General features: G+C 38.2%; 1 protein-coding gene across 1 annotated transcript in view; it reads right to left on the minus strand.

Moving 5' to 3' along the window:
• Positions 1–16404, minus strand: part of LOC142155399 (guanine nucleotide-binding protein G(q) subunit alpha) — a 102618-nt gene that overhangs the window by 14668 nt on the left and 71546 nt on the right. Inside the window, exons 3-5 of the mRNA XM_075211023.1 lie at positions 15448–15602; positions 12502–12630; positions 11273–11402 (exon numbers count right to left, since the gene is read on the minus strand). Of these exons, the coding sequence (XP_075067124.1) occupies positions 11273–11402; positions 12502–12630; positions 15448–15602 (414 nt within the window). The remainder of the gene's footprint in view (positions 1–11272; positions 11403–12501; positions 12631–15447; positions 15603–16404) is intronic.

Here is a 16404-nt window from a genome sequence, read left to right on the forward strand (position 1 = left end):
GCTAGCAGTGTGTTAGACCACTGACCACCAGTCTGGCCAGTCCTGGCATGTGTGGGTAATAACCTCCAATAGTTTTATTTATTATTGCAAAGTATTACACTGCCCCCAACTGGCTGCTTCTTAATGGCAAACTATTCTGGGGAGAACACTACTCTAAGAGTATGAGGCTTTCACAGAGTTTTGCAATTTCCTTTTCAGCGAAGTGAACTTTGGTCATACCTGATAAAGAATTATCATGGGTCCACTTTCTCAATCAGTATGACAATGGCAGGGAGGTGATGTATCTTGGATTTCAAAAGTTCCAAAACACACTATATCAAACCGCAACCTCAGAGGAACAATCCTAGCTTTCATAAAACTTGGAAAAGTGTCAAGAAACTGTGGTGCAAATGACTAAACTACCCTGGAGTACATTCAACAAGCACTTCACATCTACATTTAATCAAAGATATAGTGAAATGTGAGTTGGTTTATCTCGTAAAGGAAAACAATGCAGGCATATTCTCAAAGTGCTGTAAATAGGTGGCTTACTAAAACTCTGCATAAATATGGCTTAAAGCCATTTTGATGCGGGCCACTTGATCTAATATAGGAGGATCTGGTTACTGGAAAGAGAAAAAGAAGGAAAGAGAAAGAGAAAAAGAAGGAAAGAGAAAAATAAAAATAGATAGATGAACCAATGCTCTATTAAGCAGTAAAAGGATCATTGGCAGTGACTGAATGAATATGCCAGCCTCTGCCACCTAGGCAGAATCTAATGTGCATAAAATAATAAAGACCCAGATTTCAATCTCTATTCTAGAGGAGCTTAAGAGCAGTAGGTAAAAAACAATAAGACTCCATTATGGTGCTCATAATACCAGTTTCCCCCCCATCATACTAATTTTGATGTTACAAATAGGAAAGGCAGATACAAAAATGGTATAAGCTGTAAGCTTTGTTTGTACATGTATAAATACATTTTATTGTAATAACATAAATACAATTTTCTACTCTCCATATTATCAAATGAAGAAACGTACCACTCTGCAAAGAGGCGGATAAATGTATGCATGATTATGTTACATAGGTACAGTATGTCCAATGAAATGGGTCCACAATATACACACACTTATACATACAGAATCACACTTCTTTAGCTTATTTTATGGTGCATTTAGAAATGGCGCTCCCCTGACATTAAACATTAACATTCATTGTGCATACACACACACACACACACACACACACACAGACACTTCTATATCCACTACGATTGTATTTTCAAGTTCCCACATTGAGCAATAGAGCCCCACAATTGTTATCTTTGGAACTGTAAACATTATATTTAAATACACTTTTCTAGTACTGGGTAGGACCCCCTCTGCCCGCAGAACAGACTGAATCCTTTGTGGCATAAATTCAGAACTATTTCTTAGAGAATCTGGTCCATGTTGAGAGCATCACGCAGTTGCTGCAGATTTGTTGTCTGAACATTCATGCTGCAAATCTCCAGTTCCACCACATCTCAAAGGTGCTCTATTGTATTGAGATCTGGTGACTGTAGAGGCCATAGCAGTACACTGAACTCGTTGTCATGTTTGTGGAACCAACTTGTGATGAAGTGCGATTTATGACACGCCACTTTAGTCTGCTGGATGTAGCCATTAGAAAATGGGTAGACTGTGGGCCATAAAGGAATGCACAAGATCAGCAACTATACTCAGATAAGCTGTTGCATTGCTCCATTGGTATTAAGGATGTAATATGTGCTAAAAACACATTCCCCATACCAGTACAACGCCTCCACCATTGACAAAAGGCCAAATGGATTTACGCATTCATGTTCTTGCCCTACTAACTGCATGTCACAGCAGAAATCATTGCACTTCAGCAGACCTGGCAACATTTTCTCAATCTTCAAATATTCAGCTTTGGGGAGCCTGTACTCACAGTAGTCTCTGACCTCTCTAATTAACAAAGCACTTTTGCCAACAGAACTGCCGCACACTAGGTGTTTTCTTGTTTTGCATACTGTTCTCTGTAGACTGTAGAAGTTGCTGTGAAAATCCCAGGAGATTAGCAGTTTCTGAGATACTCAAGCTACCCAATCTGGCACCAATAATCAAAGTCACTTAGATCACATTTCTTCGCCATTTTGGTGTCTGGTCTGAACAGCAACTGAACCGCTTGAGTCGCTCTCATGCAATTGGCCAATTGCATATTGTTAGGTTTTTCAGAGGGGAGAGGGACAATATTTCCTGCTTTCAGGATATTGAGAAAATGACTGGACTATTGAAGAGGTCCAAGAAATGAAAAGAGCAATTTCGTTTATTTGCTAGACTCCTATGGACTTTATGAGGCTACTCTACCAAATCTATGGCATCTACAATGTTAACCCATTCCAAAGGAATTGTTGTCACTAAAAAGTCAAAAGTTTGTTCAAAATCAACGGTCAGAAACTCCCTGGGTCACTATAGAATTATGTCTAAAAGTGGTAAGGTTCAGGGCTGCAGTCATATCAATCAATTCTCAGGCAAGATTTATTATGAGGAACCAGCAAAACGGCTTTCTTGTAGCTCTGAACAGAGATGTCAAAGATCTGCATCAATTGATTCCATTATCAAGAGAGGCAAGACAAGATCTGCAACGGTGGTCAAAGGGAGACATGCTGACTTTGGGAAAATCTTTTGAAGATCATCATTACTATAGCAAGACCAGATGGAGTACCCACTACAGTCATCTGATAGTCCAGGAATTGTAGCAAGAATGTAGATGTTATGCAAAGTCTGTTGTCAGTCGCAGAAAATCATTACAGGAGGTCATGTCCGAATTCATTCAGACAACCATGGAAGCAGTAGCATACATCAATCACTAAGGTGGTACAAAGAGCCAACCAATGAGGAGCGCATTCTGACCACTGCTACTGTGGGCAGAGAACATCTTGAAGAATCTATCAGCAGCCCACATAGTCGGCTTAGACAATATCACAGCACATTTTCTCAGTCGTCATACACTGCACCCATGAGAGTAGTCTCTCAATTGCATGATGCTTAAGAAAATTGTGAACAAATAGGGGTATCGATAAGTAGACCTCATGGCAGCAGCAGAGAACTACAAAGTAGGAAAAGATTATTAATGGTATGCTGATAGTGGAGAGAAAGCAATAGATGCTCTCTCAACAAGACAGCAGTTCAATCTGGGGTATGTTTTTCTTCCAATTCCCATGACTTCCAGATTCCTAAAAGAGTAAAAGTAGCTGCAATACTATCCTTTTGGTCATGCAGACCATGATTTCCAGAGGCGATTCAGCTTGTAGTAACACAGACATGATCTCCCTGTATGTCAAAACTTCTACATCAAGCACAAAATGTGGCACCTGTAATCTTGAAAAACGATGGCATGGCTATTTAATGGAGACTATTGAGACATCAAGGTTTGCCGATTAGGGTGATCTGCACTCTACTGAAGACCAGAAGTTTACTTCCAAGGTGTACTATACAATTTAAAGAATTTTCAGTAACTGGTGTGCTTTTTGGAACACAACACCAAGTAGTTCCTCTATCAACCACATTCTTGAGTTTACATAAGGGATTGGCAGAGAACACGCTTAAAAGTAGAGATTTCTGTCTTAGGGAAATTACTACACATGCCATTGGCTACAGACGAATTTGTGAAAAGGTTCATGTAGGCTGAAATGAAAATAAGACAAGTATTTCGTCACCCTCTGGCACCATGGGATTTGAACCTGGTCTTAGATGTTCGTATGGAATTTGAACCTTTGAAGGGAATATCTCTGAAGTTCCTTACTTTGAAGGTGGTCTTTATAGAATCAATTACATTGGTAGAGAGTGTCACAGTCACACGCGCTCTTGGTGAAAGAGCCTTATCTTAATGTATTTCAAGATGAGGTAGTTTTTAGGACAAATGCTACTTCTCTTCCCAAAATAGTACTACAACATCCTGTAAATGCAAAATGCCTGTGTCCAAAGGAAGAAAATGCCACTGTCTTGATTTGTAAATATGCGTTTATATGTCTCAGACTAAAGAGCACATTAAGACAAAACAACTGTTTATTTTGACTCAGGGCAAGGAGGGCAAACTGCCACTAAAGACCATTACTGACAGAAGGATTAAATATGTATCGAGGAGGCTTAGACTAAAAAGAAACAAAAAATAAAAAATAAATAAATACAGGTTCCATTAATGCACATTTAACTAGAGTAATGATAGCAGAAAATCATTGGCAGAAAAATAGTAGATAGTAATCATTGGCAGAAAAAGCATCTGCCCTTACTGAATAATTGTGCAAAGCAGCAGAATGGTAGTCTGTGCATACACTATCCCATTATTGTCCAAATCTCTTATTATATAATAACACAAGTGCTTGTGTTTTACCCCTTTATATCTGCCACGGTGGATAAAAAGGAAGCAAATTAATAATTAATGTTAATTGTGTTTTATTGATCTCCTATATGGCAGCCTACTTCCCATCCCTAAATTGTTCTATTATACTTGTTTTTGTGAGAAGTAATTTTGAGATATTTTAGCAGCTTGGGAAAAGCCAGAAGACACCTTGAGGAAGGGGAAGTGGCCTTATGTGCCTTCTGGAGAGGTTCTCTTTCCTATCATAAGTGGAAGGATAGATTAACCCCTTGGTCTCTGCTGCCATGAAAGGAAACACAGTTAATAGAAATAATTTATGCATTTTGAATCTACCCTGGCTGGGAGGGGAAAAAACCCCTGAACTGCACATGAGACATCCATGGGACCCTTGTAGTTCTACAAAAACTGTGGACTAAGGGCAGTTTGAAACATTCAATTCCTGGATAGAGTGGCCACACTTGTTAATCTGAATCAATAAACCAAAATGAAATGGTCTTGTGCTGCACAATATCACTTTTAGTCCTATGTAGACACTTCAGTAAATATACCACAAATTTGAAATTTACTGCCAATATACAATGTTACAAAACGCGTGCCTGTGCAAATCACCTCCACCAGCTAAAAAACAATAAGTCAGATTTTGTTTTGAAGATGCCTTTAACATCCAGGAACATTAAATACAAGTATGGAAACAAGCATACAGCTGTGTTTTTGTCAACTTCAATAACACAAAACAAAGCCCTGGGCAGACAATGATTTAATATATGTATAGTGATACTAACAAATACTGCTATTACAGTTGCCACACACTTAAACATAATGTGCTGTAAGAATGTGTGTAAATGAACGATGGTTTCCACGTACGTAAGCAACTGCTGCTAGCAATGCATTCATGGGATTCAAGTGTTGCACAAGTTTCAATTTCTCCTGTTTTATTGTTGGGATACATGCCCCTCCTTGGTGGACCTGAAGTTATGACCATGACTTTTTCTCTTGGACCCAATGTTTTGTTACACGGGCCACCTGGCATGAGCATTGAGCAACATATTTCATGTTAAACTTGCCACACATGTACAGTCCTAGCCAAAAGTTTTGAGAAGGACACAAATATTAGTTATAAAAGTTTTTATGATGGCAATTTGCATATACTCCACAATGTCATGAAGAATGAAATTAATTGCAATTCTGCCTCACAGTGCTGGGGTCATGAGTTTAATTCCCGACCATGGCGTTATCTGTGTGGAGTTTGCGTGGGTTTCCTCCGGGTGCTCCGGTTTCCTTCCACACTCCAAAAACATACTAGTAGGTTAATTGGTTGCTATCAAAAAGTGACCCTAGTCTTTCTCTCTGTCTGTGTGTATGTTAGGGAATTTAGACTGTAAGCTCCAATTGGGCAAGGACTGATGTGAATGAGTTCTCTGTACAGCGCTGCGGAATCAGTGGCGCTATATAAATAAATGGTGATGATGATTCATCTAATCAAAGTCCCTCTTTGCCATGACAATGAACTTTATCCCCAAAACAACATTTTCACTGCATTTCAGCTGCCACAAAAGGACCAGCTGACATCAGGTGGGTGATTCTCTCGTTAACACAGGTGGGAGTGTTGATGAGGACAAGGCTGGAGATCACTCTATCATGCTGATTGAGTTAGAACAGACTGGAAGCTTTGAAAGGAGGGTGGTGCTTGAAATCATTGTTCATCCTCTGTTAACCATGGTTATCTACAACGAAACACATGCAGATCTCATTGCTTTGCACAAAAATGGCTTCACAGGCAAGGACATTGTTGCTAGTAAAATTGCACATAACTAAATCAATTATCGGATCACCAAGAACTTCAATAGTTGTGAAGAAGGCTTCAGGACGCCCAAGAACGTCCAGCAAGCGCAAAGAACGCCTCCTAAAATGGAGACATCTGCGGGATCGTGTACCACCAGTGCAGAGCTTGCTCAGGATTGGCAGCAGGCAGGTGTGAATGCATCTGCACGCACAGTGAGGCGAAGACTTTTGGAGGATGGCCTGGTGTCAAGAAGGCCAGCAAAGAAGCCACTTCTCTCCAGGAAAAAAACATCAGGGACAGACTGATATTCTGCAAAAGGTACAGGGAGTGCTGAGGACTGGGGTAAAGTAATTTTCTCTGATAAATCCCCTTTCAGATTTTTTGGGGCACCTGGAAAAACGCTTGTGCGGAGAAGGAAAGGTGAGAGCTACAATCAGTCCTGTGTCATGCCAACAGTAAAGCATCCTGAGACCATTCATGTGTGGGGTTGCTTCTCAGCCATGGGAGTGGGCTCAATCACAATTTTGCCTAAAAATGCCATGAATAAATAATGGTTTATTCATGGCAACTTCTCCCAACCATCCAAGAACAGTTTGGTTACGAACGATACCTGTGTTCCAGCATGATGGAGCACCTTGCCATAAGGCAAAAGTGATAACCAAGTGGCTCGGGATCAAAACATCAAAATTTTGGGTCCATTGCCAGGAAACTCCCCAGATTCTAATCCCATTGAACTTGTGGTCAATCATCAAGAGGCAGGTGGACAAACAAAAACCCACAAATTCTGACAAACTCCAAGCATTGATTAGGCAAGAATGGGCGGCCATCAGTATCAGTCAGTATGTGGTCCAGAAGTTGATTGACAGCATAGCAGGGCGAATTGCAGAGGTCTTCAAAAAGAAGGGCATATACTTAATGTAATTGTCAATAAAAGCCTTTGACACTTATGAATACTTGTAATTTTACTTCAATATACCATAGCAGCGTCTGATAAAAAAAAAGTCTAAAAACACTGAAGCAGCAAACTTTGTGAAAACCAACGCTCGTGTCATTCTCAAACTTTTTGGCCATAACTGTAGGTAATTAAACTGGATGAAATCTGAACATCTTGCTTCTCCAGCTGAATCGCTTTTAATGTCACTGGAACATGTGCTATCAAAAGATGACCCCCTGACAAGACCAATGGGGGCTATCTGTGGTCATTTTCTAACCATATCTACGATCATGCTCAATAAAAATCCTATTGCTTTTGATATGTTTATTAATTGGGCACAGTGGTCAATGTCAGGCCACATATACTGTGATATTGGGCTAACTGTCCAATATCATAATGCATGCATGGTCACGTTACAAAACAATAAGTCGTTGCATTATTACAGATTAGTTGAAATTGGTCTACAGTTTAAGTAGTTTGAACTATGTTAATCAAGAAAATATAGAAAACGATCACCAAGTGAGGCCTAACTGCTGTGTAAAAAGAAAAAGGCCGGGTATTTCCGAAGCCACAATTTACTCTGTACAAAGCATGGTTTGTGTACGGTAGATAGTTTTAAAAAAACGAAGTAAAACCACAAGTTTTCAATTGAAACCACATGATAAAACCATGTGTGAAGCAAACATACAGTTTAACTTTGCTGTATTCAACTGGCTCACAAAAGACGTGCGCTTGTGACCTCGAGACCTTAGCTTAAATAACTTGCGACTTCCTCATTATCACTGACAGGAGTCACAGTACAGTGGAGACAGGAGACTTAGGGGCGTATTCAATTGTTCCTCCGGTCGCCGGAAAAACGAGCGCGTTAAAACTATTACCGTTTATACGGTAATATTGCGCGTAAAAACCGTTAATACGGTAGTTTACTCGCTGAATTTCATCTCGCAGCTAAGGGAGCTGCGAGATGAAATTCAGCGGGTAATAGTTTTAGAGCGCTCGTTTTTCCGGCGGCCGGAGGAACAATTGAATACGCCCCTTAGAGGTAAAGATAGAAATTACTAGTCAAAGATTGATTTGTCTTGTCACTAGTTTATTTTAGTGATGGGAAATCTAGTTCATTTTGAAGATTAGTTCATTCTGATCTAGTTCACACAAAAGATTAGTTCATTTCACTCAGTAGTTCATTTAGCTCAGTTAGTTCAGTTAGATCACTGGCTCTGGAACACTGCTAAAAGAGAAGTGATTGGAGACATAGATCTAGTCTATTACACATACTGTAGGCATATATACTACATCTCATTAGATGAGTTATAGTCCTGTTAAAATGATCAGATAAGTTTAATATGTCAGATCATTTTTAATATTTTAAAAAGGGCAATCACTTATACAAAAACTAGTAGTGACATGTTGAGCTCTGCAAAGTTAATTACATTTTCATTATTATTTTTTATTTCCATAATATGCAAATGAAAAAGACCCAAATTCAGAGTATTATAAAGTGTCACTTTTTTTGCTTTTAAAATTGAGATCAGTGCAATCAGGATATAGGGGAGATGTATCAAACCTTAGGGGGGAATTTTTACAGCTGTTAAAAGACCCCAAATAGGCATCAAGTCACTGGGGGCGGGGCCAAAATGGCACAATTCGTGAAGCCCCGCCCCCTATGCCAATACCCCACTCCAGGAACTCCCAGACGTAAACAACATAATGTTGGCAATTATGACTAATCAGCTTCTGTCATTTATCTAGCAGAGTCTATAAAATGACAGAAACTGATTAGTTGCTATGGGCAACATTTCCACTTTATCTCTCTTGAAGGTTTAATACATCTCCCCTGTATATATGGTGCAGTAAACAGAACTACAGTATATAACATGCAGCACTCAGCAGTGCAGTGTGTCTTGAGCTGGCAGGGAAGGGAATGTATCCTGTGACTCATGAGCTAAATGATCTGAATGATTGAAAAGATTCGAAAGAGTGGAAAGATTCGAAAGAGTGGAATGATTTGAAGAGTGGAATGATTTGAAGACTCGAATGAGTCACTGAGTGAAATGAACTAGATGAACTATTGAACTCCAGCCAGGAGAATGACTCATGACTCATAGTCAGTGATCAGCTCCAGAGTCTCACACAATGTCTGAGGCACAGCAGTGCCATCTTTGGTAGTTTAGAGGTACTGACTCATGAGTATTAAATGAGAGAGCTGAATATAAACAAAAGAGCCAGTGTGAATGAGACAGTGGGTGATGCTGCTGGAGCTGCTCGGCTTCATCTCTAACTCCTCCCACTTGTTTTAGTTCCTGGTGAACTAATCTTTGTCAGAGCTGTGAACTAAATGATTTACTTCACTTTAAAGATTAGTTCATTTGAACTAATCATTTGTGAACTACCCATCACTAATTTATTTGTTCTCATCACTGTTTGCAGTTATTTTTACTTTAAATCATGTCTGTGTGCGATTGTTTAGCTAGTTCTCTGTTGTGTTTGTGAAGTTTTATTTTCTCCGTTTTGTTTGTGTTGCTGGAAAGGAGGAGGAGAGGACATACATTTTGGAATGAACCTGTAGCCGATAATTATAAAGCACAGAATATGTGCGGGTCAGAAACGGCATAAGTTTTTCCTGTTAAAGGCGCCAATTCAGCCTGAACCTCTCAATCACCTGCTAAAGAGGGATTCCAACCTCTCTCTAAAAATCCTCTGAAACACCAGCAACATACCCTGCTGCTGTTCCTCCATCCTTCTCCTAACTTGATCCCCCTCCATGTTTAGTAAAGCAAAAAAGAGAAAAAATAAAAAAATCAATCATTTCACCAATCATCACCATCTTGAGGGAACAGTATAAGCTATGCTGTGTCCATACAATACAATTTGAGCAACATGGCCAATCAGAACCACACCTAATTTATTACCTTTTTTTTAGTGGTTTGTTATGTGGTTTCTCAAACTATCCCTTTGTGTGTTTCACTCCCGGATGCTACAACAGTCATTGCAGTTTGAGCTATGGTGGGATAAAGTTATGAGTTTTGATGTGTGCTTTTGCCTTGGATTAGCAGCTTAGCACATCCAAGCCACACAGTGGACCAGATTTCAAACGAACACCATAAGAAAATGACTCTCCACACCATGTAGTACAGTCTATACAGTATACAATTAGCCCATAATCAAAATATCGCTTAAAATTTCCAATATTTTTATAATAATATGACATTGGGTGCTCTCTTAGGAAATAATATGCATAGTAAACAGAGAAAAAGAAAGTTAGCATTTAGTTTTGGTATTTTAATAAAGATTGGATATGATAATGTATATTCAGTTTTGAATTACAAACTCGTTCCTTGTAAGGAGTGCCCAATGTGAGAATAAGGTTTTCTTTTATTCTGTGTAAACACCACAATGGTACAAAAACTAACTTGGCATTTTATTTTTGCCATGTAGTACAAAACAAATAATAAAGCAAGTTAATGGCTTCTTAAAGAAGCAAGTCAATAGTGGTTTCCTCTCACGTGATATATAGTATGTTAGGTTTTATGTTTTGTGCATTGTTGGTATGTACTCAAATGAGGGGAAGTTCATTATAACAGATATACAGATAACTGTGAAAAAAAGAACAACCAAATCAAATTCTGTCAGAAGTTTAGACAAAGAAGACAAACATATGATTGATAGGGGTGAGTTATTGAACCTTTTCTGCGCAAGTACCTGTAATAACGGATACATTTACGCTTAAAAGGGTCCATCACGCAATCTTTTGTACCCTGCAGAGAAAACAGTCAATGCTCAGGGAAAGAGGGGCTTCGCTTTCTTGATCAGTGTAAGATGAGAACTTGTGAGATTGGCAAGCACGTCTCCCTATGGTAACAAATGTTATGTACAGGCTGAGAATTGGTAAATTGATACACAAATGAAGTCACAGTATTAACTGCCTTCAGTTTTTATTTTTTGTATTAGACATGTGTAGGACGGTGACCTAAAGATGTTGCTTCAGATGTCTGAAATGGAAGAATGGAGATGAATTTTTAAATTTCACTTTATTTTATGTTTTACAAAGCGGGTGAGGCCGAGTAATGTATTTTACGATTATAAAAATTTTCATTATGAGGTTTAGTGGTCATGTAATACCTTGATATTAAAAATGCTGTACTGTACAACAAGAATGAAAGCAAAAAATAAAAAGATTTACAAGAACTTGCCTCATTGTCAGACTCCACAAGCACCTGATCGTATTCACTAAGGGCTACAAGGAACATTATGGAGGTGACATTCTCAAAGCAGTGTATCCATTTCCTCCTCTCTGATCGCTGTCCTCCTACATCCACCATTCTATAGAGAGGATGACAACAGTTACTAGCCAGTTGCAGCATAACATAAACACTTAAGACTCCGGAATTCATAAAAATAGTTAAAATAAAAGAAATGGAAATAGAAATGTTAGAAAAACAAATATAAATACACAATACTTTACAATATCTAGCCTTTTCTACTGGATTTGAATCTAAACATTTCTCCAATTTACAACCACGTGTGTCATTTATTCTTTTATTATAGGAGAGATTATATATGTTGAAATAAAATATATCCTTTATGGGGGAAATTTGAACCAATACCAAATAAACTATTGCACCAATAAAACATTGCAAATTAAAACACAAAAAAAATAATCAAAACAGGGTAACGAAAGTTTTCTATAGAATATCACCAACTGTGGCACTAACTAGTAAAGCCAGTATGTATTTATTATTTATTAATGTGGTCCTCCCAATTTATGATATGACTGTACATCAAACAATAACACAGATAGGGATAGATCGTACACATATGTTCACTGATGTTATCAGATGACTGGATCTTCCAAGCAGCCAAATCCCACTTGGATTGTTGGCTACATGATTGTTTCTGGTTATTGGACAAGTTTGACTACAAAACTGCAAATTGTAAATAGATTTCAAATTGTGTCACCAGCTTTAAAGTATAGAATTTTTTTTACTCATTTTCTATTTAATCAAATCCCATGTGTTAGGTAGGATACATTCTAACAGGATGGAAAATGCAGAAAAAAGAATGCACACTGATTCACAGCGTTCACAAATTCTCACACCCGTTGCACTAGTTGTGTTATAGAATTTTTTCACCACATCACAATGCATTTTGTGAGTTCCGCTCAGTTTTTCATTAAAGTTATACAATGAATATATAATGTAGCCATGCAATCATGTCAGATGAGGGCCCAGTAGTACAGTGGTCAGAGGATGGAAAACACAGATAGTGGTAATCTGGATTTGCAGGCAAGCCCAAAAATCCATCCGTTTTTGGCTACAATAGTGCAATTTTAGGCTTCACTGACAAGAATGTTGCGTGTTTGGCCAGTATTACAAATACCAGTTGAATTTACAAATAGGAAATCTTTCCAATTACTCTCTACCTGAAGATGACACTCTGTAAATCAAATGGATATTCAATAATTCCGGTTGTGGGCACTCTGACCCTGAGTACATCTTGCTGGGAGGGAAGATATCCATGATCTGCAATACGGTCCAGGTCATTAAGATAGCTGTAAATCAAACGAGAGATTAGAATTTATACTTGTACTGATTGATATATATATATATATATATATATATATATATATATATATATATATATATATATATATATATATTATATATATACACACACACACACACACACACACACACACACACAAAGCGCCAACACTTGAATATAGGTTTCACGATTGCTTTGCACTGTGCAGGACAACTGGTAAATCACACAAGCACTGCACTTTAGGTGGACACACCTACTGCTAGGACGATATCCTTTTAGTTATATATTCTGCTTATACATGAGCATACTAACAGATATTGATAAAAGCATACAAAGCAGGTCATGTGATCGGGAAGTTGAAGGAGGAAGAGCATTGACAACTGCTGAAAACTCCAGTAGATGCCTCCCCGATTACAGGTATCAGGAAACCTGTGTTCTGGTGGAACGCTGAATCTCAGGAAAGTAGCATTCGTTATTCTAGAATAACTACACTTGTCCCAAAACTTAATTTTGGGAGGAATTAACCTTTCAAAGTACACACAGTTATGGAGAGAACTTTGTGGAATTCCCATCAACATATAATTGCATAATAACTTAATTAACATTAACTAGTTGGAAAAATAGATGCTATTGTTGTCAAAGTGATAGGAACAGAACCTTATTATAGATTTTTTGAAGTAATACAATGCTAAATAAACAAGCGATCTTCACAGCTGTTTTTTAGTTGTGTTTTTATAATCTCAGAAGTTCTTTTGTTATAAATAGTTTAACTGGTTTCCAGCACATAAGAGGTTATGTTCTCATAACAAACATGTGACAAACCTACATGGAAATGTGACTTTTCACAAGAGCAGCACTGTAAAGGCATGGCGTTATATTAAAGTCGAAAAAACAGGCAAAGACAACCTACATACAGCAAGATAATTAAACAGATACTGGCATCTGAAAACAGATACAGAGCCCATGCATTACAATCTCTCCAGGTGCAACCGCAGTGGAACACCCCAAACAATTGATAAGTTTTACACGCAAACTTTGTTGCTAAATCAGTGTAAATATATAAAGTTGCCATGCGGACCACAGTTTACCCTGAATGGCACTGCCCAGTAAATATTTAGTAGTGGTGAACAAAGTTTTTGTTTTTGAGTCGTCCATTCAATAACAATTTATTTTAAAAGTTTTTGTGTGTTTTTTTTTGCCTTCATATTTTCAGTCCATAATACTGGGACCACTGTCTTGTCAATTATCACAGCCCTGAAGAGGTTAGGAAAAGCCCCAGTGTTCTCCAGTGCAAGGCAAGGGGGTGGGGGGGGGGGATTTTTTGAATTATGTTTTAATGTGCCACTACAAAATATGTAGCACTTAAAGTATGTGTGCACTAGTGTTAAAACAGATTATATAAAGCTTGTTATATATTTAAAAAAAAAAAAAAAAAAAAAAAAAAAAGGTGTGGGCTGGTCAAAGCATTATCAGCTATTTATACAGCACCACTACTTCCGCAGTGCTGTACAGAGAACTCGCTCACATCAGTCCCTGCCGCATTGCAGTTTACAGTCTAAATTTCCTATTTGCTATTAAATTTACGAAGGTAAACTTAATAGCAGCCAATTAACCTACAAGTATGATTTTGGAGTGTGGGAGGAAACCGGAGCACCTGGAAGAAACCCACGCAAACACGAGGAGAATAGCAGAGGTAGTAGCTGCCCCCATCCCAGACACTAAAAGCTCTAGGGCTCTTCTGGACCTTTCCCTCCTAGGCTGTGGGGACCTTGGTAATTAACAATACTGGAATTGAGTAGAAAACAAAACAACCAACCAGACAATTTATAACATAACATTTAAGTACACAAATGACTCCCCAAACCCTTGTCTGCCAATACAATACAATCTAGTATTCTCTCTTGATCCATCTTAGTCCAAGTGAAAAAACAAACCACCCACCCACCCGGGAACTCCCAATTAGTGCTAGCCAATTACAGCAACCAAAGTGGGAAAATTAGCTGACAATGACAGTGATCTTTTGTAGTGAGAAGGTGGCCTATTTATTTTTTAAAAGGGATTTTTCGGGTTTATTTGAAAAATGTGTATGAAAATTGTTTCTTTTACTCCTTTGGTATATGGGCAGGGGTCCTCGATACGGCCAACTCCTTAATTTAAGCCAAAACACGAACGAACCTAGTAATTTGAATCACACAGCACAACATTCACTGGACACTTTTCCTTCATCCGGTAAGCATTGTAGAGGATTCTCACAAAGCACCTGGCAGTTTAATGTAAAATGTATTTCAGGGAGTTTAAATAAAAGGTTAAAGAAAAGCAGTTTAATAAAATCCTAAGAAAATCTGTATTTTAGGTTTACTGGTCCTGTCTGCGGATCAGATAGAGGACAAAAAATAAAAGTACAGTCTGTCAGTTGCTGTGGCAAGCATAAATCTGTACAGAGCAAATCAATACAGCAGGATAACAAACCTGTCACTACCTCTATGCTACTTCAGTGATACAAGATAGAAAATGGTGCAGCGGTGTAAAATGTAAGTCTTTTCATTCAGGCATATTATTCAACTAAAGTAACACATTGCCTTTGATATACATACAGGTGAACTAGGATGAATGGCGCAACTAAGTGTAACACATTGTATTGCTCCTTACATGTCAAAACATGGTGCACTATCACAGGAGTACAATGGAGTGGACAGGGTTAGAGGTAATATAATCTGGCGACTCTTTTAGGGGCCACCAGATCACATTGAATCACCAAATTCTGCGTGCTTCATATTTACTAATGTATATAAAAAAATGGGTTACAATGAAAACCAGTACGTACTATTTAGTGGAATCAGACAGTTGATATTCCCGTCGCCGGTCATAACACTCTTGTATTCCAGGGTCATTCCATAAATACTTAATTGCATCTACGTAAGGATTCACAAACGTGGACACCTTCTCAACATCAACTTCTCGGATTAACAGTGCATGGCCCTATAAAGGGAAAAACAAAAACAACAAATTGAAAAAGAAAGTCTATGGCAGGAAGGCGAACCATTGCTACAAAGCATTCCATGTTTAACCCTGCACAGTGGCGTTTAGCAGCATGCACTATGTACAACATTTGATTGTAGTGGCTTACACTGTTATAAAGTTTCTTTTTAAATAAGAGACTCACATTGTTTGTTTGGTAAATTGAAGTGACATTATAAGAGATCTATCCTAATATACCTGCACTGTGAAAATATGAAGATTGCATTCAGACCAGAGATTTAACAGAAACATACCTTAAAAAAAAAAATTAAAAAAAATTTTGTATTTTCACTTAAGATTCCATTCATCATACTGCTTTTTATACAAAAACAGCACTGCTCTACTTGCCCAAAATATTATTTGCTATATTTTAGTACAGTAAATAAACACTGGGCACATAAGTAGACAAGAAAGAAGATGGATTTAAATCCTGTTTGCCAACTATAATGACTTTATGAGTGGCGAGCAAGTGGCAAGTACAGGGGTGTGTGGTGCAAATCTAGTCATTCTCCCATGAAACTGAAATGCAATGTTTGCATCATTGCACTGTGGGCTGGGCCAAACTTACACGGTTCAAGGGGAATGGCGTCATTGAGGGCCCCTGGGATCCAGGTGAAAGGCATGCTCTCCTGGAAGTCCTGGAGAACTAAGCATTATTCAGGAGTATTCCGGACATTCCAGATGAGTAGGCTAGTATGAAGTTGAAATTGTTCCCTTTTAATTACCTAGCAATTATTTTTTGTTTTTTTTTAAATCAAAATGC

Source organism: Mixophyes fleayi, chromosome 1, assembly GCF_038048845.1.
Source record: "Mixophyes fleayi isolate aMixFle1 chromosome 1, aMixFle1.hap1, whole genome shotgun sequence".
Lineage (NCBI taxonomy): Eukaryota > Metazoa > Chordata > Amphibia > Anura > Limnodynastidae > Mixophyes > Mixophyes fleayi.